We start from the raw sequence: 23,900 nt of genomic DNA, 5'->3' as shown, positions 1-23,900 counted from the left end.
AGCCAATTCAAGTTATGCCTGAAGCTTACTTAGTTGTTTCATGTCCTCTTTGACAACAGAGATTGAGTAGAAGTTCAAAATTTTGTTACACATATTATAGAGACAACTACTTCCTCTTTCAAGGCCTTGGTTTTCAACTATACATACCAGGTCAAAAGAATGCATAGGGCACAGAGAAAGCCTCCTGAGAGAGGAATGAGAGTGCCTTACTAATCAAAATAAAAGACACCTTGTGACAAAGGTAAAACTCGGAAGAAGTACAGGTGATATCCATAGTCCCAACCTTGACCATCCCTTTTAAGAGTAAAAAGTTGAAAATCCTCTGCTGTTTATTGTAGTTTCTGTTCAGTGGAACCTATCGATTTCAGTTAATTAGCAGAAACTCTACTCTCTCTATAGAGAAATGAGATCAGCCGGCTGGTTACCCAGTACTATAGGGGGTTCGCTCCCTCATCTGATCCTGGTTAGGATCGTATGATATGAGCCTGGAAATTTCATTTTATTGGGCCAACCACAAATTATTCTAATGGAAATATTGATCCCCCAAAAATGGATCTACTTGATAATTCTACTTCATGCTCCAAATTTTGAGTTCAATCAATCTTTATTGTTTTATGGGAAATTTTCGGCGACACCCCCTCCGATGGACGGTGGAATTAATGCCACCCCATTAAGGGTCAATATATCAATTTTGGCCCAAAATCTAACGGGGTTAACTGAATTAAATGCAAATGACTAAACTACCCTTTACCTACTAACATCTTTTAGGCCGTTGGATGAAATGGAAGGCATCACAACCATTCAATCAATTTGCAAGTGTATCTCCCTCCCTTCGCCGCCACTCCTAGTCTCTCTCTCTCTCAACCTACCCACCCTTGTGCCCACCTGCTGCAAGCCTGCGGAGAACAGGCTTTGGCAACCGCCACCATCCTCCACTTCTTCCCCTAGCTTGTTAGAACGGAGCCTGTAATTGATCTCTGCCAAAACCTTTTGATCCCAATAATATTCACATGCCACAACCACAAGTCCCCCTCCGATGACGGAATGCTTGGAGAATGGTGGAACAACGATTTGATCATGGACGGAACACCCAAGACAGAGCTGATGCCAGAGGTCAATCGTAAAAGTGACGATAAAGTTCTTGAAAAGAACACTTACAGTGCCTTCATAGGAACTGGATTGGAGGAGTACTTGGTGGAGAGAGGGATAAAGGAGGTTATAATTACAGGGGTTATGACGAATTTGTGCTGTGAAACGACGGTGAGGGAGGCGTTTGTGAGAGGGTTTAGGGTTTTCTTTTCGATGGATGCGATGGCGACTTCGGCAAGGGAGTTGCATGTGGCTATGCTTAAGAATATGGCTTATGGGTTTGCTTATTTGGTTGATTGTAAGAGGCTTAAGGAGGGTTTCTCTAAAAAGTGATGAGTGATTGAGGTAAAAAAGGTCTTGGCGTGGCTCTTTGGGGCGTTTTGAGGGCTTGGGCCAAGAGAGTTGCAGAGAGAGAGAGAGAGAGAGAGAGAGAGAGATTTGAGCATATCTGTGAACTGTAATCTGTGCTGAATTTAAGGTGAAAGAGGTGTTTATACTTCTTAGTTACAAATTTCTATGTTTTACACCCTCTCTTTCTCTCTCGATGTATCTTCCCTTTTTTCTGTTAGTTTATTTCATGACTATCTTTACTGCAAATCTGCTTCTTTTTCTTTCTATTTTTTGTGTGTTAATTTTGTGGTCGTATTTTTTCTTGGGTTTTTACTTGGTTATGAATGTAGAGGAAGATGCGGGACGAAGAATTAAACTGAACTGCCAAGTGTCAGTTTCACCGGTGGTTGTAGATCAATCCCACATCTGAAATTCCAGTGGCTCTGCTTTCTTCCGCGATCCACCGCCATTGTAACCGCGACCTACCACCAAGAGCTCTGAGAGGGTTAGGGTTTTTCTGAGTTAACATCCTTGAGAGCATGGTGGCGTGGGAGAGACTGGAGAGGGTGGTGGTGGGGTTGCAGGGGAGCAAGGGAAGGAGGGCTGGAGGGGGGTACCGGCGGCGGCAAGGCAATGTATTGCGTCGGAATATACAGCAGAAGGAGAAGAAGAAAGCAAGAAAATGAATAAAAAAATAACAAGGGTAAAATTGTCTTTAAAAAAAATTTAACATGCTGACATCACTAATTAACCGTTAAAAGACTTTTTCCGTTAGTTTTTAGGTCAAAATTGATATATTGGCCTTTAGTGGGATGGCATTAATTCCACGGTCCATCAGAGGGGGTGTCGCCGAAAATTTCCCTTGTTTTATTGGGCAAAACAAATGATATCTCAATCAAGAGAGAACGGGGTAATCCATATGACCCAATATGTCTGACAAGTTGCACTATACATGACAAGTTGCACCATACATAAAACCAAACTGCATCTTCCTCTCTGGTACTACGAAAAGAGACTTTTGGAACACCAATAGGCATTAAATGAAAGAAAAAGGGATCAGGTGGTATACTTCACTTTGATGTGGAAACGTAAGAATGTATTGTCTTCATAATATTGCTGTTTAGGAAATAGGCCACTGATCAGCATCCAAGACTGGGATTGATGCAAATTTTATGCCTTACGACAGTTTATCAACCCACATTCAGATCCACTCCTTCATCCATCAGAAACAAGATAGACAATGGGTAGACTACGAGCACCGACACTGTCAGTCACTACAACCATGCAATACAGCACTGATATTTCAAGTCTGGATCTCCATAACATCACAAACTAAAACAACAAACCAACCAGGCTTGATTGAAATTCAAGTTGCTATAAGAACCATACGGGGCCTGTAATATTTCACAGTTAAAATCAATTGTACATGGATGTAAATTGTGTCAAGCATATGTAATTATGTGTACAACAGCTAGGAGTAGACACCTAAGTGATAAATGGAGTGAAAATTAAGTCGAGCCTGTCTAATATGACAATGAAAGTTACAACAAGTGAGAGTTGCCAGGAATCTTTCCACAACTCTTACTTTCCTGATCTCAACCTTTAATTTTGTGAAGAGCGCAATCACTTCAAAGCCCTTTAATCTTGGAGCATCAACTAATTCTTTTAAAAAAGATGAAAAGCTATATTGCTCTTGTTGTCTTCCCAAATAGGCTTAACATCCTTGAGATGACTGCATTGCCATCATAAGTTGATCCTTTGCAGTTCAGTGACTGAGTCTACTACACCAGCAGAAGTGCAGATAAAATCTCTCCCATGGTCCTCTCAGAAATATCACTCTCACTATCCAGCTCCATGCCAGATTCGAGCACTGCGGCATCCAAAACTAGCTTCCGTTTTGCAATCTCATAAACATTTTCATCTACCGTGCCCTTTGTTACAAGCCTGTAAAGAACTCAATATCTTAGAAAACTTTTCCAAGGTACCTTTTCCAGCAGCAGCTCAAGGTCGAGGGATACAATAAATAAACTATTTTGTGTGTTCTTTTCCCCCTTTTTTTTTTTTTTTTTTTGGGGGGGGGGGGGTGTGTGGAGGAGTACCTGTATATGGTCACAAGTTTCTCTTGGCCAATCCGATGGCAGCGATCTTCAGCTTGCCGGTCGATTTGTGGGTTAAAATCCATGTCATGTATTATAACAGTATCAGCTCCAGTCAAGTTCAATCCCTGTCCTCCAGCTCGTGTTGATAGCAAGCATGCAAAGATAGAAGTATCATTGTTGAATGTGTCTACTATTGTCTGTCTTTCCGTCACCCGAGTACTGGAATACAAAAAGGAAAAGTCACATAAACAAACAAGAAATAAAATTTGTATTAAAAAATGATGACACTATTTTGGCCTTCATCTAATAAATTGACATTCATAAAACTTTCTAAAAAAGAAAAAATCGATGATACTGTTCATGGTATGGTCCAAGATACACATCTTAGAATGGTAGATGAAATCTACAAATGAAAGTATGACACAAGGCAGAGGAAGGGGAAAAATAGTGAAAAGTAAAGTTGAGATAATCAGCCGAGAACAGTGGAAAGCATAGTTGAGATAATCATGTTAAGAATTGCTATAAATGCCCAGCCACTTTGGACACTTTCCAGCAATGACCATGTAACTATATTTTTAGCAAATTGTTGTTGTCATGAGATTGGCCCCTGCTTCAACCACCCCCCCCCCCCCAAAAAAAAAAAAAAAAAACAAATCTCCTCAAGTCATGATGTATCAGGTAGGAGCTGGGCAAACAACCCAGGTCAAGCAGGGGTTGATCCCTTTCAGGAATCACCTAGGTGACATTGTACTGGCTTTCATGGGTCCAAAGGCATTGCAGATCCAACAGTAGCAGAACTAAAGGCTTTATGTAGTTACAAGCCTCATATTTGGAAGGGCCCCAACTAGAAAAAGGGGACCCTGCATTGATGATCAGGTCGATTACCAAAAGAGAACACCCTATGGAGATAATCACGTCTGATTGGGCTTGCTACGTTAATATTCCTAGATTAAGGTACATAAAATTTTGGGTGGAAGAGTATATGCAATAGCAGATGAGCTCGCAAAAGAGGGCTTGTCTAAGGATCAACTAGATAAAGGGCCTTATCCTAGTATGTAGTCCTTTGCTGAAACTTTGTCTCCATTGTTGGTTGTTGTACCAATAGCTGTTGCACCAGCATTTTCTTCATGAATAGCATAGTTGTCACGGCGTCTAGGCGAACCAGGGCATTGGAGGGAGCCTAGGCGCAAGGCAACACCAACAAGGCGACACTATTTGTCAAGGGCCTGGATGCCAAGGCAGTCACCTAAGCGACACCTAGACGACGCCTTGACAACAATGATGAATAGTGCACATTTTTTTTAATTCAATATATTGGCAGAAATTATATTTCTTCATCAATAAAATTGCTGATCATTTAACAACGCCAATTGGCATTAAATTGAAGACCTAAATGATCCCCCTCCCCCTTCCCCTTAGGTCTCATCTAAAAAGGTGAGGATCTCCCACAAACAAAACTTACCACAAGATAGTTGCAAAATCTAATCAACACTCTTCCTTTGGGAAGTCCAGGGGAAAGTGAAGTTACATATGTGGCAAGTGGCTACTGGTACTTGGAGGTCCCAAGAAGGAACAAATAAGCATAATAATTACAGTGAACTTTACATCCCCTAGTGTAAATATTACAGACCTAGGAAAAATCATGTTGCTATATAATTTAACTTCTCTTTTTCTTTATACATAATTACCCTTTCAACAAAGTTCAAAATTTTATGAAAAAGAACTGTCCCTCCCACCAGTTTTTCTCAAGACTAGTGGGGAACACATGCATCGCAACTGCAACTTGCAAATCTGACTTTGTGCTCCTAGATCCTTTATCATTCAATGAAGCAAGTAAAGCGTCTCATCAAACTAATATCCACCCCCCTGTTGAACCATAGTTCTTAATCTTGCCAAGATCTCGGAAAACCGAGAAACTTGAGTTGGTCAAAATGAGTTCTCTTACGAGATCTCAGAGTGACAAATGTTTCAAAAATCTCAAACTCGATCCATACTTCGAAATTTCGAAGTAAACTCGACAAAATCGTGGGTTTGGACCTAGAGAAGGGGGGAAACCTTGGTTCTTATTTTTTTGCCACATCATCACTCAACGCTAATGGGATACACTATTGTGGGTTGCCACATCACTACAAAGAGATCGATTGCTGCTTATAGTGGAAGATTTGGCTACATTCAACTATTTCAGGTAAAGTTACTATTCCCAAAAACTATTTTTTGAAAAAAAAAAAAATATGACAAATGCTTGTTGTATGGGGGTAGAGTTTTTATACGTCAAACACCAGAGCTCGATCTACAACCTCACGGTGTCAAAATGCAGACAAAAGACAATGCACGTCGTCTCCATCAGACCATTAGTGGACTCGATCCAGCACGTCATAGTTCATATCAGTAGGTAGTCACATACTCATAGTGTTGTATTGTTAGGAGTTGGGACGTGGAAGACTAGGGTGTCTGACTTATGTATTGTTCATTGTACTTAGGTTGGGTGTCTATATAGACGTGGAACATCTTTCGTATCATTGTTCACACTTCACTGTACTTAGTAGTATGTGGTAGAAACTTTAAATCTTTAACTATTTCTTAAATAATTATTCAATATTATGTGTCTTCATCCATTATTGCATAATTTAATTGTTTTACTTGCCAATTACGTCTCATAGCACTCAAACAATGTGTAGAATAGGCAATATTACATTAAGGGTTCAACGTTTACTGCCAACCAAGGATGCAAATCAAAAATACCAAATTGGATGCTTTTTTTTTTACAATTTGAAGATTTAAATATGTTTATTAAGCCTAAAACAAGCTTCTCTTAAAGCTAGCTTTAAGGGCTACAACTTTCATGTTTTCATCTTCAACTTAGGTTGAGTGCACAGGTTCCAAATTGAGCTTGAATCTGATGTATGTGCAGAAACAGCTTCCTGAAGCACACGTGCCATATTTGATGATCAAACCATAACTTCCAACCCCGATATCGGATTGATCTTATTCTTGAATGGTTGGAAATCTTACTCAAATATCTACATTTCTCATGTTTTGAGTTTCCTCAAATTCCAAATGAAGGACAGCTCAAAACACCCCTGCAGTTACTGCCCCGACACAAAACTTGCAGTCTTCAGCTCTTCTCTTTTCCCCTACAACTTGTGTCCATCTTTACACTGGCCTTTCTTCCATTTTCCCATCAATACTGATGAGCATGTTGGCCAACTGACTGTGTTGACAACAATGACAACACTGACGGCCCTTCAATTAGCAATTACCCCCTTTGGAATTGTTGGCAATACATATACAACCCAAACTGCACTCGCCTGCCCCAACACAGATCATAAGCAATTTACAGTGTGCATATGCTCATTCTCCCCTTTGACAAGTCCAAAGGTCGCATACAAGACTCCTCTTGAGTCCAAACCATGCTCTCTTCTCAAAGCATTCTCCCTCTTTTTGAGATATCTCTCTCGACTTAGGTCTCTCTCCACCTTTGACATAAATACCAAAGGATCAAACACATGGCTCCTCCTGAGTCCAACTGGGAGCAAAGCTACAACAATGACAACTGCTCCCCCAATCAGTATGTGTCTCAGTGCACCTTAGTGCTTAGGAGATATACCCATACCTAAATTCTTCCGAAGGCAGTTACTAGCTTCCTTAAGTAATGGTTAGGTAAGATAAATGTTGCATGCTATTCTGTGGTCTTCTCTTTCTGTACTCTCTTACTAACTGCTTCAGACTTCTATTTCTGCTTTTGTTGTGCCTGCCTCTCATAAGTTCTCTTGCTCTGTCTAGCCTCATGATACTACTTTCTACTACCTTTTCGTTATTAGTATGGAGGCACTCTTCAATCTCTGGCCATGTTCCTGTTAAAGTTTGTGTAATTTCATGTCATAAGGGTACTTTGGGTACAAGGCTATCATGTGGTAATGTGTTTTTCCTTTTTTTACCTTTTACCTCCCTTGGCTATCTTATATTAGCATGAGGAGTAAGGATGTAACTTCCCTTGGTAGTTAAGTGAATCAATATAGGAGAGATGAACATACTCTCCCACAACTTTTACCGCCAACTCTTTCTCCTTGTCTTCTTCCCTTCATCTTCTTCCTTCTCTTGTTCTCTTGTAACCTTTAGTTTCCAACTTGGTATTAGAGCACACAGTTTTGGGTTTGAGAGTTGTATCATAAGTTCCTCATCTCCATTTCCTCTCTTTGGAACCCTAGGGTACAAAGGGGTTCCAAGAAAGAGACTACCATGTGAATAGATTGAAAGAACATAAGATAAGTCTTGGATGGAGGCTACAAGAGCATCAAAAGAAGATCTCATGTGAAAGTGTGAGCTTTTTGAAGCTCAAATCAACAAAGGCAGGTTTTCCAAGATGACCACCAGCCCTATTTTCAATTCTCTCACTTCTGGCACTGGTTAGGGCTAGGTATGGCTCATGTGAATCACTTAGGGGTCCTCTTCACTTGCTCCATGGTCTCGGTCATTGAAGAAAGGATTTGTTAGAGCACAATTCATTTCCTTGTGGACTGTTAGGTACTGCCAGCATCGGTTTCTTGCTTCTTGCATTTGAAATGTAATGTTTGATGTTTCCAATTGCGTAGTAGTGATGAACTGCTTTGTATGGATTTTTTTGAGTTGTCATGAGGTGATGCTACTCTTTGAAGGGTGTGTTTGAGTTGAGTTTCCTCAAGTGTCGTAGTTTTTGCTCTTGCTGGATTTTTTTTCCGAGTACTAGGAAGGTGTGTTTGGGTTGAGTATGTACTCCCCATTTAGTTTGGATATTAAACCAACTCTTGCATCATGTCATCAAAAGTTAACAGACTGTGGAAGCTATAGCTAGTGGTTTGAGTGGTTCCCAGCCTACTCAGATGGCCATTAAGAATCCCAACACCTAGATTTCCATCGTGAAATTGGACAACAACAACTACTTAGACTGGGCTCATTCTATGAAACTATCCCTGAGAAGTAAGGGAAAGCTAGGGTACATTACAGGTACCATTCAGGTATCTAATCTAAGTGCTTCAACGTATCAGAAATGGAAGACCGTGAACTCCATTGTTATGACTTAGTTGATTTTCTCAATGAAACTTGAGATTGGTAGAAGGTTTATGAGAAAAGAGTCTGCCAAGGATATTTGGGATATTGTCTCTAAGACCTTTGACCGAGTGGGTTACTCAGCTAAGGTTTACCAACTTCTCCAGAAGATCATCACATGAAACAGGGAGACAAGACCATTTCTGAGTATTATAATATTTTTGTTGGTCTCTGGGAGGAGATGACCATTATAGGGACCTCCAACTATCCAATCCCGAGGATGAAGCTAATGTATACCGAACACTTGAGAGGGGCGTATCCTAATTCTCCTTGGTTGGTTGAAACCCGAAATATGAACTGGTTCAGGTACAAATTTTGAATCGGTCTCCTCTTTCCACCTTAGATGAAGTTTGTAGCCACTTGCAAAGCGAGGAGACCCAAAGAGTGGCCATGAAACCTAGGATTTTTCTGGGATACATTCGAAAGTGTATATTGAATGTTGTTGTACACTAGCCCTATCATGAATGAAGTAGGTTGACTGAAGGATAAAAGACTTAAAGCTAATTAAGGTACATGAAGGACAGAGGACAAAGTCATGAATGAAGTGGATAAAACCATACCATGACCAGTTACATGGGTAGAAGACCTATTAGCAAGAATTACAGAAGAATTGTGAACTTTGGGCAAAGAAGAAAACAATTCTGACTTACCAGTCATAAGTAAGGGTAGAAGCACCAGAATCAATTATCCAAGGAGTGGAAGATGTGGTAGTAAGAAATATTGGTACTTGTGTGGGCCAAAGTGTATGGACGAGGAAGTAGCAGTGGATGACTAAAGATTTTGGAGACATTTAAGTAGTTGATTGTAGTCATCTCGAGGCACAAAACCTAATGCAGAAACTCCAAAATGAAGAGGCAAACGTGATGTAGCCAAAAGACACCTTCTCAATATTACCATTTGACACAACGGTATTAGCTAATTGTCGAGCCCATTCTGGTTTTACCATGTTTAGCCCAACATGTCTCAACTGTATGATTGGGCTTGCCACAAAAGAACATTGTCAGGAGGATCGATCAGTCAGCTGCCCACATGTACCACAACCTCCACATAAGCCACGATGTCTCTCAAAAAAGGTAGAACCATGTTCATGAACAACAAATGCAGAACCTTCCTTAGAATAAGGTGAGATATCAACTCTGGAAGGAGTAATAACTAATAATACGCTAAAGACCGCCGGAGAAGGTCTTTGGTAGGGAAGGCACCTTCTTCCTACCAAGCAACTGGCTCTTAACAAAATGATAATCAGAATTTAATCCAGCCATAACCTTTGCAACTTGAAATTCAGCCCTTGAATCTTCAACTGTTCCAAATCAGTAGTAAGAGATTGATGAATGTTGAGCTCCTCATACATTCCTTTAAAAGCACTGAAGTACTCATTCAAAGATTTGTCCTCTTGTTTGAAGTAAAAGATTTTATCATGCAAATCATAAATACGGGACATGTTCTTTTCCTAGAGAAGTTTTCTTTCAAGTCATTCCAAACCCCTTTAGCAGTGGTGTAGAACATGAAATTTGTTGCAATAGCAGAGTCCATACTGTTCCATAACCATATGAGAAGGGTGCCAGCCTCACGTATCCACTCCTTTCAGTCTTTGGAATCAGAAGATAGTTCAGATCTGAGATACTTCATCTTCCCTTTAGCATTAACATAAACCTTAACTTCCTGGGCCCATAACAGGTAATTAGAAACTCCATGGAGTTAGATAGTAGAAATCTGAACATTAAGATTGTCAGCAAAAGCTTTCGGATCAATCATCATGCACAGCAGCAATATCACAATGTGGAATCAATAGAATCAGGAAGACACAGCTCTGTCCAGCAAGTAATATGTCACCGAAAATCAAAGTAGGCAATATTATATCGATCTCCAAACCTAGGGATATATAGTAAAGCAATTAGGGAAGAAAACCCCACAACGTAACACTGATCTAATAAGATTCCAGCAAACCAGTAATCAATATATTCAAATCAACACTCAGATTTTGGGTGATTTAAAATTAAATCCAAACCACAATGTAGATTGCCTCCAGATCAGGATCAAAGGACCTTCCAAGCATAGTTGTCAAGGCATTGCCAAGGCGTCGCCTAGGCGCCCAGGCGGATTTCTAGGTGCCTAGGCGGCTGACGCTTTATTGTAGGGTGCCTTGCATTGGTTTAATTGGTATCGAACTAGGCTCTGGCATTTATTTATGCCAAATATCATTTAAGTTTGGTATTTCATTTACTTACGATATTATTCAAAAATAAGAAAATACCCCCTATTTGAATCCAATAAAAATAGTTAAAAAATCAAATTCCAAAACGATAAAAAGTCAACCCCCCAATTCAAGAACAAAAACTGGATTTTTGGTAGGTGAAAATTTCAACTTTCTAATGCAGGGGTTTTTCTCAAATCTAAAAATCCCATTAATCTTAGTATGGTAAAACATTGCTAAAAACCAAAAATGTGGTAAAATATTCATTTGTTTTGATATCTAAAAAAATATTTTCATTTAGAGCGATTTTGACAACATTCGCGCACACCAAATAATGTTTGACCAAAACATAACTCCTTCAATACAAATCAGATTTAAGCAATCTTGGATTTTTTGGAAAGCTGGTTTTGTGCTCTACCTAATACAAAAAGTCTCATGTAAAAAAAAATCATTTGATCAATCAAATTTCTTAGAGAACAAGAACATTTCTCTAAATCGAGAGCAGGTTAATTACTTATTGATAACATCATATTTTCTAAGAACAGTATAAACCAAATGTGAGACTAGGTATACTTGAAAACGACCAATTTCAAGAACATATAAACCAAATGTGTGTTTTGATTGTTTCACACATATAACTGATATATTAAGAAAATATATATTAGAACGCGATTTAGGCCACCTAGGCACCGCTTAGGCGCCTAAGTGTCCCAGCGCTTAGGGAGGACCTCAAATGCCTTGGATCGCCTAGCGCCTTGACAACCATGCTTCCAAGTGAGGGCAATGAGGCCCTAGAAAATCAACTGAATCTGATGGTCAGATTCAGACTAATTTTAGAATTAAAGCTGGCAAAAAACTACCCAAAAACAGGCTACTGCCAGCATTAGGTGATGTGCTTCAATAGATGGAAGGTCTCTGATCAATCTCAAAAGGGGAATCAAGTGTGCATGCCTGACGGGCCAATAAAGCCCTAAAACTTCAAATAAGGTCGATGGCCAGATTGAAGTTACCAGAAGGAATTGATTCAGTTAACAAAAACCCATAAAATCAGGTACCGCCAGGATAAAAATTTAGTTAACCTGATGTAGACAAGTCCATGAACAATCTTTAGCGAGTATTCTTCATGTGGACAGCATTACCGAAGAGAACACTAGTTTTCTATAGACATACACTAGGTCTTCATTGTAGAAAGTTGCAGCAAAGGGTGGCTGCACACCACAGGAAAGAAATCTAAATAGAATCTGTCAAAACAGTATTGTTGGTGATTGCAAGCACTGATTAATCCTGCTCTGAGACCATGAAACAAAATCAGATGCGGGAAACCAGAACTAGCAACGAAGAAGAAGTAAGAACGAAACAAGAGAGGAGACTGTCGCAGGTTAGAATGACAGTCAATACTCTCAGCAGTCCTTATATATATGTAAAGACTAGAAAACCCTTCAGTCCTTGTAGTAGTAGAAGTCTAATGAGATTACATGATAAAGACCACAACAAAAGACAAACAAATAAATCACTGATTACCGCAGGGTCTGACAATAATAACAGTGGTATCATAAACATAGCTTAACAGGGCTGAAACCTTATAAACCGGTAGATGATGATCTTGACATGTCCACGAAATTTGAATGCCAATGGAGCTGCCTCCTAGCACAGGGTCGTTTAGTATCTCCAACCCCACTCAAAGGTTAAACTCTGGTTGAAATTTCCACAATATTTTGGAAAAACTGGGAACCATTATGAGCAAGATATGATTGTCTAAAGGCCCAACCAGGTCAATTTTGGTGGGACACACAGCAGGAAAAATGATTATTCCTACCCCCTGCATTATATTATTATGCATATGGGCTATGGTTATCCAATGCATTTTAGACTAATGATAATGAACAAAGAAAATAACAGCACCTGCCATCAAGGCGTCTGTATGTAACTCCAATAACATCCAAAGTCCACTCCAGAATATCAAGCATTGAAGTCCACTGGCTAAAAATCAGAACTCGATGTCCATCTCTCTTCATTTTAGGGAGAAGTTCAGCTAATGCCTGCAACATAGCAGTGGCAACAAAATAGCAAAATAAGGTAAGGCCACACCTCAAATATAAAATGTACCTAACAATATGCATACCCGGCATTTTGCTGAAGTCAAAACATGTTTATCTTGAAGAGTTCCGCTTGTGTTTGTGCCACAATACAAAACTAAAAGCTGCAACAAGTTAAATATAACAAATTATTATACAGACAAAACATTGAAGAGGTCTCTGTATCAATAAGCCAGATACAAATTGACAGCTCTGACAGCTAAAGAAACATAAAACTCCCATGTGGTTGTGACCCTAGTTAGTTAAAACGTGTTTTAAATGCGTTCTAAACGGAGGACCGTTTCTTTCACCTTTAAAACGTGTTCTGCCGAACTGGATCCAAACGAACAGCAAAAAACGGGTTTGTTTGGATCAGCAGTTTTAAACGCGATTTAAACACGTATGTGTTTTTTTTGTGTGTAATGGATATTTGAATGACTTTTTTACTTTATTTTCAACTTGAAAAGGTTGCAAGTAGCCCCACCACTTTTAGAAAAGCGGACAGGAGCACACACGCATTCCTACTTTGAACCTCACACCTCATTTCAATTTGAAGCCCAGTTTCGCTCCCACTCTCTTGAATGTCTTCAATGTGGGACTATTATGTTTTCATAGAAAGCCTACACTTGCTCCCTGCCACTACTCCTCTCTTGAACCTGATGCAACCCCCCACTCACGTATTGGGTAGGGGGACTACTCGACGAACACTAACTGCTAACCCCAGCCTTAAAGGGTGTTCATCCTAACTTCCTGACCCGTATCCATAAAATCCAACATCTCAAACCTGTTTGTGTTGGCAGCATTGACAGAACTGGCTGTAGGGTGCAGGTTGGGTCCTGAGAGAAGGCCAAGGAGCTCCAACAATGGTCCATGGCGAAAGAAAAGCTGTACAAAGGAGTATGCAAGTATATAAACACAAAAATATGGTACATAGCAGTTAAACTTGGCCTGATTTCATACCATTGGGTATGGCCCATTGTCCCTATCATCCATTATTAATTATGTTGTAACTTCCTATAGGAACTATAGATGAACATATCCAATGGTGAATTCAGTGAACAAATAATAAATGAAGTTTTTTAATAATTGTATGTTATGGTTGTTTTGAACTCTGAATGCAGGCATTGATTAGGTAATTGTTAACAGGAGAGAATTGGGGCTCAATGCTTGGATGTATTAATGAACATGCAAGCCCCTTTATTTATAATAAAAGAAGGATGAGACAGATTACATAAATAACCCCACACCACCAACTCTATTAATTAGAGTCGGTTAGATAGGGAAAAAGACAAAAATAACCCTGTGGTCCAATATTCTAACACTCCCCCTTCAAGTTGGAGCATAAATATCAAATATGCCCAATAGGACTAAAATAGGATGAAAGACTTCCCACTTAACCCCATAGTGAATACATCAGCTACTTGATCTGAAGACTTCACAAAGGGAACACAGATCAGTCCTTCTAGCTTTTCCTTAACAAAATGCCTATCAACCTCCACATGCTTGGGATGATCATGTTGAACAGGATTGTGAGCAATGCTAATAGCCGCCTTGTTGCCACAATACAACATCATTGGGAGACGGACAGGAGCACCAAGATCTTGCAATAAACCTCTAAGCCATAGCAACTCACATATGCCTTGTGCCATAGCACGAAATTCTGCTTCAGCACTAGACCTTGCCAGTACATTCTGCTTTTTATTGCGCCAAGTGACAAGATTTCCACCTACAAATGAGCAATAACCAGATATGAACTTTCTATTAGAAGAACCAGCCCAATCAGCATCAGTATAAGCTTCCACTCGGAGATGACCATGAGGAGACAAAAGAATTCCTTTTCCCAGGGCTAACTTCAAGTACCGAAGAATCGAAGAACATCATCCATATGAGAGGAATAAGGATCATGCATGAACGGACTTACCAAACTCACGGCAATAGCTATGTCCGGCCATGTATGAGAAAGGTAGATAAGTTTTCCCACCAAGGCACCAACCGCTAATAGCGACCTTTGTCAACCGGTTCACCCTCCTTTTCCTTGAACTTCGTATTAGCCTCCATAGGTGTATCAGAAGGATGACAACCTAACAACCCGGTCTCAGATAATAGATCTAAGATATACTTCCTTTGAGAGAGAAAGATGCCCTTTGAAGATCGAGCAACCTCTATTCCTAGAAAGTACTTCAACTTTCCCAGATCCTTTATTTCAAATTCACGGCCAAGAAAAGTCTTTAACTTGTTAATCTCATCACCATCATTCCCGGTCACCACAATATCATCAGCATAGACTATGAGAATGGGACTTTATCACCAATCCTTTTATAAACAGAGTATGGTCAGTATTGCTCTGCTTATATCCCACAAAAACCATAGCCTTGTGAAACCTTCCAAACCAAGCACGAAGTGACTGCTTCAACCCATACAGAGCACGCTTCAATTTGCAAACCATGCCGCTGGTTTTGTCACATGAGAAACCAGGTGGAATATCCATATATACCTCCTCTTCAAGCTCTCCATGGAGGAAGGCATTCTTCACATCCAACTATTGTAAATCCCACCCCAGATTTACTGCACAAAATAATAGTACTCTGACAGTGTTTAGTTTTGCAACAGGTGCAAAGGTCTCCTGATAGTCGATCCCATATGTCTGAGTAAACCCCTTCGCTACAAGTCGTGTCTTATATCGATCCGCATTGCCATCTACCTTCTGTTTGACCACAAACACTCATTTACATCCAACTGGTCTTTTTCCTGGAGGAAGAACCACAACATCCCATGTATCATTTTTTTGTAAGTCTTTCATTTCTTCCATCATTGATGCCTTGCACTTTCCAGTTGTAAGAGCTTCCTGCCAATTCTGAGGAATACGAACAAAAGAAAGAGAAGAAACAAATGCACGAAAGGATGGAGAAAGGGAATTATAAGAGACAACATGAGATATAGGATGTTGAGTACAAGTCCTAGTACCTTTGCGAAGAGCAATAGATAACTCAGGAGAAGGGGTCTTATCTGGAGTGGAATGATGATCCGGATCCAGAGTTGGCAACTGGATGGGTTCTAGTAGTCTAGTACTACAGTGGATGGAAACTGCTTGTTGTTGGAACATCCTCTCTGATAGGTGAGATTGGAGTCATTAATTCTCCTCTGAAACTCACCAATGGTTTTCTGGACTAGAGTGAGATCCCCCTGAACAGGAACTTCATCATTACCAGTATCCAAGGTCTCCCCCTGTGTAGGATCTTCTCTGATAGAAGGATTGTGAGAAACAAAAGTGGGTTCAGGTTGGTTATACAAAGGAGCCTCAAGAGGAACCTCAAACGTCAACACATCTTTACTGGAACTCTCCCCATGAAAAGGTGTAGTAGGAAAATAGGAAAGGGCTTCATGAAAAATGACATCCATCTGGGGGGAAGAATAACCCAAGAAAATGCTACTAAGGCCACGGGGCTCAAGTTTACCAGGGGACCTAGTATCCCGAGCATAACAAACACAGCCAAAAACTTTAGGGGGAACCACAAAGGAGAAGAAGCCATGTAAAAGGTCAGCTGGGGTATAGGAGTCAAGAACCCGAGTAAGGTAGCCTATTAATGAGGTAGGTTGTAGTAAGAACAGCATCCCCCCAATATGGGGGGGGGAACGTTACAGGCAAATATAAGAGCCCGAGCCACCTCCAATAGGTGGCAGTTTTTTCTTTCAACCACTCCATTCTGGGCAGGTGTATCAACACAACTGATTTGGTGGAGTATCCCATGGGCAGCAAGGTATTTTTGGAATCGACCTTCCATATACTCTTTGCCATTGTCACTCCTCAATATTTTGAGAGTAGCATTGAATTGGGTCTGAACCAACTTATGAAAATGCTGAAAACACGAGAAAGTATCACTTTTGTTGTGCATTAAATATACTCATGTATTCCTAGAGTGATAATCAATAAAGGAAACAAACCAACGATGTCCAAAAAGGGAAGGTTTATGACTAGGACCTCACACATCAGTATGAACCCTATTAAAAAGGGAAATACTTCTTTTATTAGAAATAGAATAAGTTGAACGTGTCTGTTTGGCCAAAACACAAGCCTCACAAAAAAAGTCATCCCTATGACATTTCTTAACTAATGCGGGAACTAAACGGGATAAAGTTCCTAAAGGGGGGTGACCTAATCGATTATACCATTGTTGAAGTTCAAAGGAGACCAATGAATTCTGATGAATGTGAGATGGTAGCTTAGGTGAAGGAGGATAACCATCATCAAGCAGATACAATCCACCATATACTTTACCACATCCAATCGTCGCCCCCGTTGCTAGATCCAAAAAAACACAGTGGGAAGGAAAAAAAGTCACTTTACAATTCAAGTCGCGAGTAAGACTACTAATGGAAAGAAGATTAGTAGTGAAATTAGGTATATGCAAAACAGAGGATAAAGTGATAGAACGAGAGCAACTGATAGAGCCTTTCCCAGAGACATAGGAGAGGGAACCATCATCAGCCCAAACTCTGTCTTCCCCAAAAGTGGGAGAATATCGATGATAGAGGCTGGAGGATCCAGGCATATGATCAATGGCACCGGAGTCTATGATCCAAGGAGTGAAGACTACAGATGCACAATGATCAGCAAACGAAATACCTGAAAGGGCAAAATTGGAACCTGAAGTGATGGAAGGATTGGCAGGAGTCGATGTAGTAGATGCAGCAGAAGCCTGTAACATACAACGGAATGCCTGAAGTTCCTCCTAGGAGAGACTAGTGTCAGTAGGAGGAGTCGTGGTAACAGTCTCAATATGATTGGCTTTGTTTTTGGACTTCCCACGAGCAGCACGCGTAGGCTCAAAATCAATTGTTTTACCATGAAGCTTCCAACAAGTGGCTTTGGCGTGATAGAGCTTGTGGCAGTGTTCACACTTCACAGTCCTTTTAGAAGAATCATTAGGAGCAGCAGTGGCAGCAGTCTGTAGAGCAGATCGGTTAGTAATGGGAGTATGTAACATTGCAGCCCTACGATTTTTTCCAGAATGGACCAAGGCGTAGGACTGCTCCAGTGTAGGAAAAGGAACCCTGCTCAGAACCTGAACTCGAATCTAGTCATATTCAACATTCAATCCAGCCAAAAAGGCATAAACTCTGATTTTATCCACACGCTTCCGATAGGCAGCAATGTCAGTTGCAGTGGTGGGCTGATAATTAGAGTAATGATCTAACTGTTGCCATGAACTGCGGAGGGTAGCATAGTACTTAGAGATGGAGAGGTCCTTCTGAGTTGTGTCATGAACCTCTTTGCGAAGTTCATACACTTGGGCATCATTCACTATCTGTCCATGAGTTTCTTTTGCCGCAGACCATATTTGAGAAGCAGTGTCCAAGACTAAATAACCACTGGCAAGATCAGCTTGCATAGAACCAAGTAAATAGGACATAACCAAGGAATCATTAAAGATCCATCGATCTTGGGCAGAATCAATTTCAATCGGCTCCTCAAAAAGTGCCAGTAATGTATCCCGTAAGTCCCCTACCAGCAATAGCAAGATATGTGGACCTAGACCACATCAAATAATTGGATCCATCCAATTTTATAGTAATAGCAGCAAAAGGAATAAACTCACTACGACCTTGTCCATCAAAACCAGAATTTGCAGTAGAGATGTCAGAACCAGCCATGGTGACTGAAGAAATCGATGCAGATTGAGGTGAAAGCAAATCTCACAAACCAGCCGGCAGAAATACACCAAACCAGAGTCGAGTTGTCCTCTTGTGGAGACCAGAATGTTTTCAAAAAACCAGCTTAAAAATTGAGCCAACAGAGAGATCGACAATAGTCAGGATTTTGGAAAACCCAAATCGTAGAGAGCTGCCAATGATGAAAAATAAACAAAACTGATGCAGATAGGGCCAAGAATAGGATTGAGTTCTCCTTTGAGAGTGGGAAGACACTCCTCCAAAAATCAGTAGCAACAGCCAGCCAGAAACCCTAGATCAAAATTGTCAGGGTTTTGAAAAAACCTTGTGTATTGAAATCGATGGAGGGATGGATGCTGCAATTTTGTTGATGAAGATAGAAGCTTGTCCAATGAGTTCCTGCTTGTCTTGATCTTCTAAGAAGGCAGAATTGATCCACAGTGATAGAAAAGGAATCAGTCCTCAAATTGAAGTCTTCAAAAATCACCAGTAGAAGGGGCACAGCTTCTATCGATCTTGTGAAAATTAGGTCATTAATGAATGAGGTATTGAGGGACAGCAACTAGATCCATGGCTCATTAGTGCTGCCCTATAACAATGGAGAGAAACAGAAAGAGAAAAGAGAATAAGAGAGAGATGGAAGAAGAAAAAAGAGAGAGGGATTTGAACTCACCCAAACTCAAACTTGCTCTGATACCATGTTAACAGGAGAGAATTAGAGCTCAATGCTTGGATGTATTAATGAATATCCAAACCCCTTTATTTATAATAAAAGAAGGATGAGACAAATTACATAAATAACCCCACACCACTGACATTATTAATTAGAGTTAGTTGGATAGGGAAAAAGACAAAAATAACCCCACGGTCTAATATCCTAACAGTAATAAATCTTCAATTTATGTGTATATTGCCATTTTTTTGGTCCTGTACCTGAAAAATCTAAACGTAAATCTGTACTGTCCGTTTATGTTTTTTTGCCGTTCTCGAAATGTTTGACCATTTTTTGACCGTCTCGTTTAATTTTTAAGTTGTTTTAAACATGCCGTCCCGAACAAAGTTATTATGCCATTCCCCTTTTAACTATCTATCGTTGTGACCTTTCAAATTATGATTTTTAAAAATAAAAAAAAGGAATATCAACTGGTGCATATTTTATTGTAATCTTTCAACTGGTCATGTGTTTCAAGGATCATAGTTAATAAATCAAGGGCCATTCGCTTCCAGAATTATAAATGATAATTTAGCTATGAAAGAATATAGTTCATAATTTATAGAACAAAAGGAATTCAGAACCATTTGTCCAGCTAGCCCACACGAATAGATGCTTTCATTAAAAGTACTACTTATGTATGGTTGTATGTTTATATGGTGCACCTTGTTGCAGCTTATCATATCTCTAAGGGACGTTAAAATTGGAAAACAAATATAAGTCTTCAAATCATGGTCATTGATCATCTATTGCTTGTTTTGATGAAAGTTGAATGATAAATGATTGATTGGTGAATGCTTCATGTCTCCTCTTTAGTTATACTTTGTACAAGCATTAAACCCGTGCAATGCACAAAATGTTAGAGACTAAGAATCTTGAACTCATAAAAAACAAATAAAATGAAGGAAAATTAGTTGCACTAGTAGAGTTGCATTAATACTGATTATAGAATTAATAAACACATGTAAAATAGAATTGAAAAGTATTTTAGGGGAGGTGAAAGATAAACAATCCAGAAAGAAAATATAAAAAGTGGAGAACCCTGAAAGAAAATATAAAGAAAGGGGGAGAGGAAACAAAGAACAAGGCCATGCCTTTACAAGGGGAGAACCCCGAAACCACAAGAGGCCAAAAAGCCCCGAACTAAATACAACTCAACAAACTCAACTTAACAGAGCCCATTATGTCATAGCAAAATATCTAGGCAAAAAACTTGGTTACGGATATCCATAAAGGCGAAATCTTCTCAATGTTGGTTGTGGCATGGTCCCAGATGGGCAACTTCTTGCGGAAGGGAGGGGCGCTTAAATCATGTCGATGGTAGACACGAATGAGGCGATGAGGAGCAACAAAGGCCTAGAGGGAACGGAGGGAGGGGGAGGCAAAGGGTTGCCATTGGGAGCGAGAGACTCCGAGAGGTGGTCGGGCAAAGGAGAAGATCCATCAACCAGGTTAGAGATGGGCAAAACCTGCCCAATGAATGGGAGAAGGCTGGAGTGGTTTAGGGATGGGCGGGTAATTGGCGTGAAAGGCCCACGAGGGAGGGAGCCTAAGAGACTATGGGCCAAGGGATTCGGCACAGGCCCACGTGTAGCTGGGGTTACATGGGTACGCACATTGAGCAAAGGCCCTCAAGGAGCTGGGGTTCCACGCGCAATGATAGGAATGGTGGGGCCCACGGGTAAGAAGGTATCTCAGATGGGGGAAGAAAGGGCCTGGGCCCCACAGAAGTCGAAGGGGCTTGAAGGTTAAATATGTGTGGGTGGGTGGGTGGGTGGGTGTGTGAGAGAGAGAGAGAGAAGGAAAGGATTTGGTGTGGTTCATAAAGTAAAAGATTGCTTCCCTTTTGTTTATATATTCATGTAGAAATATGGATTAGATAAGGAAACTAACTAACTGTAGAGATTTAAGTAGATATGGTACATGGTGAAATTTATTAAGGAGACGAAAAAGATTCTTTGTAGAAACATGAGAGACGAAGCAAGTCCAAAAATTTTGTTTTATAAAGATTATAAGCCCAAAAAACTGTAGTGCGATGTGCAAGCTGTTGTGCATGGGTTGTCATTGTTGACAATTATACTGGCAGACACATTATGATGTCAGTGATGAGGTGGTCAGAATGCTGGTGATGTGGCACAGGCACAGTGTCAGTAATGTGTTCATATGGTAGAGCAATAGCAGTGGTGGTATGGTCAAACAGTGGCTAGTCGGTTCTACATTTGGTGGTATAGCAGTCCATGAGGTGTACAGGGTCCAGGGTAGCTCACAAAGTCTAAGGCAGCTCAGTGATCAAGTTATTTTGGTTGGATTGGATCACAGGGTAGTTTGGTCATTTCCAGGTGTACAATTGGTCTTCCATTTGTCACAGGCATTTCAGTTTTTTTTGTGAAGCAGCTGACATGGCAGAGCAGGATGATGTGGCAGGGCCACCTGGGCTCCATCAAGGCTAGCTGGGCCAGCCAGGCAGTGCAGGCCAAATGGGCTAGCAGCGCCAGTAGCAGCATCAGCAGGGGCACAGCCCTACGGCCAAGGCCACAAGGCCATGCAACCACAGCAGAAGCAGTAGGGGGCCATGCCACACACACAGCCGAGTGGAGCGCGCAGGATAGGGGACACAGACCATGGAAGGGCACACAGGATTGGTTTGCTCCACACGACCAAGGCATAGAAGCCCCAACACCTATTCGACCAATTGCCCCTGAGAAGAGCAAAACCAATGTGCTCTCGATGAGTGTTTCATGTTCTCAGGGGTCGATCTACAATTAAAGAAAGTCGGCATGGGCTTATTATGAAGTCCATTCAGCAGAGGGGACCCTAATGCAAATATCAGAAATGTTCGTGGGTGCCAATCGACGACCCAAAAGTAGCCATGTATTTCTTATTCGAATCGAAAAGGCGCCAAGTTTGCTAACGTCGTTGATTCCAGCGCAAGCCCTATAGTTGGTCAACAGCGTGTCGCACGATATTGCAAGCAATTCTAGATCAAGCCCAACGCCTAATAGCATGTGCGCTTAAAGGGTGTTTGATGAAATCCTGGTCATCCATTGATTCGTCTGATCAGACGATCCTGATTAAGAGATTCTCTGAGATTGAATCAAAGATCGATATGTATGAAACTACTTTATTTCGTGACATTTTGTCTATCACATGAGAAGTCAATCTAATGGTCCACGATTAAATCAATCTCCATGATTCAAGCTGACGTCTGACCTGCTCCAATTATCTGTGTTCAAGACCTGGGATTCTGATCCCACGGCCCCCGTGCAACCCTCGGTACAGTGATTTGCAAGCACACTCAAAGTCCTCCAAAGATTCCATTTCAGGGCCAGTGATTGGCCGGTCTTCAATCTGTGATATCTCTCTCATACCAGCTCCATTTGGGATAATTCAAAATGAATTTTTCTCTTTGTCACATCTAACACATACTTGCAACAAGAGACAAGTGTGAAGTAAGAAAAGCTAGAAAAATAAAAGAGAAGGGTGCCCTTGCATTGAATGCCCTTCATCCACCTTGAGTAAGATTTGAAGGCACCATTTATGGAGGTTAGCTTAACGGTTGTGTGTTAATGGCCATACATTGAATGCAAGCAAAGGAGGCAGAAGAAAAGGGAAAAAAAGTAAGCAAAAGTGGTCCCCAGTTCCAAGATTCACTTCAACAGTCAAGTTCTCCAAACTGAGGGGGAGTTGAAGTTTCCAGTGAGCAGTGGAGGATCTCAGGGACATCCTAGGGTACCTGGAAACTGAAATAGACGCAGGGGTTGTAAGGTTTCTCACCATTTACTATTTCATTGTATTTTTCTTGTATCTATTGTATGCTATCTAGAATGTCTATGTTGAACATCTAGAATAGCATGACCATCATTGTAGGGCATTGTTCATAAGCTCAAGTTTATTTTGTTGAAAGAGGTGTTCAGTGGTTGCTGGACACTAGTAATTGTAGGTACCTCAAACTATTGGTATTGTAGTGCCCTCTCAGTTTTATGATGAGAAAACTTGGGTATAGTGACTCCCAGCTGTAGTAGCAGCTAAAAGTAGTGTCTTGAGTAGATACAAAGCCCTTAGAGGCACTACTCCGGGGATGTAGGCATACTGTCGAACCTCGTAAAAATCTGTGTTATGGATGTCTTTACTGTTTGCATCTATTGAGATATGAAGTGTGTTTGTTGCAGGATGGGTACGCACACTGAGAATACCTTGCCAGAGGGTTGAGTGTGCCCATGGTTGAGAGCTTTGGTGTGTCACACGAATGTGTGTTTGTGTCAGTGCAAGTGCAGTTCAATCAGTGGCAGTATAGTGGCAATTGAGGAGGCACAAATTAATTTAAGGGTAATTGATTCACAGATTCACCCCCACCCTCTCAGTAACAGCCATAGATCAACAATTGGTATTAGAGCTCGGGCTCAATAACAGCTTGAACAGTAGCTGAGAGATCCTATCAGTGACATTGCTTCAGGGGAAGGTTCTTCAGGTTCATCAAGCAAGGCTCCGAAGTTTGATGGAACAGAATTTGTTTTCTAGAAGAGAAGAATGCAGATATACTTGGGCTCCTTAGGTTATGTCATATGGGCCATTGTTGGGAATGGCTAGTTGGCTACAAGATACCTAAGACAGCTCCCACTAATATTGCAGGGAAGAAAGAGTATGAG

General features: G+C 40.7%; 2 protein-coding genes across 2 annotated transcripts in view; one reads left to right on the top strand and one right to left on the bottom strand.

Moving 5' to 3' along the window:
* The first annotated feature begins 994 nt into the window (after positions 1–994).
* Positions 995–1,579, top strand: LOC122665045 (nicotinamidase 2-like). The gene has a single exon (XM_043861101.1). It carries the CDS (start codon positions 1,045–1,047, stop codon positions 1,420–1,422), a length of 378 nt encoding a protein of 125 aa, XP_043717036.1. The 5' UTR covers positions 995–1,044; the 3' UTR covers positions 1,423–1,579.
* Positions 1,580–2,794: 1,215 nt separating this feature from the next.
* Positions 2,795–23,900, bottom strand: part of LOC122664731 (protein CHROMATIN REMODELING 19) — a 39,343-nt gene continuing 18,237 nt past the window's right edge. The window contains exons 9-12 of the mRNA XM_043860692.1: positions 12,920–12,997; positions 12,700–12,836; positions 3,519–3,737; positions 2,795–3,363 (exon numbers count right to left, since the gene is read on the bottom strand). Coding sequence (XP_043716627.1) covers positions 3,201–3,363; positions 3,519–3,737; positions 12,700–12,836; positions 12,920–12,997 — 597 coding nt within the window. The 3' untranslated portion in view covers positions 2,795–3,200. The remainder of the gene's footprint in view (positions 3,364–3,518; positions 3,738–12,699; positions 12,837–12,919; positions 12,998–23,900) is intronic.

The sequence above is a fragment of the Telopea speciosissima genome, chromosome 6, assembly GCF_018873765.1.
Source record: "Telopea speciosissima isolate NSW1024214 ecotype Mountain lineage chromosome 6, Tspe_v1, whole genome shotgun sequence".
In the NCBI taxonomy this organism is placed as follows: Eukaryota; Viridiplantae; Streptophyta; class Magnoliopsida; order Proteales; family Proteaceae; genus Telopea; species Telopea speciosissima.
This window is presented reverse-complemented; position numbering and strand designations above follow the sequence as displayed.

Excerpts from the sequence above, each read along its gene's own strand:
- LOC122665045 (XM_043861101.1), top strand. The coding sequence starts at position 1,045 with ATGCTTGGAGAATGGTGGAACAACGATTTGATCATGGACGGAACACCC.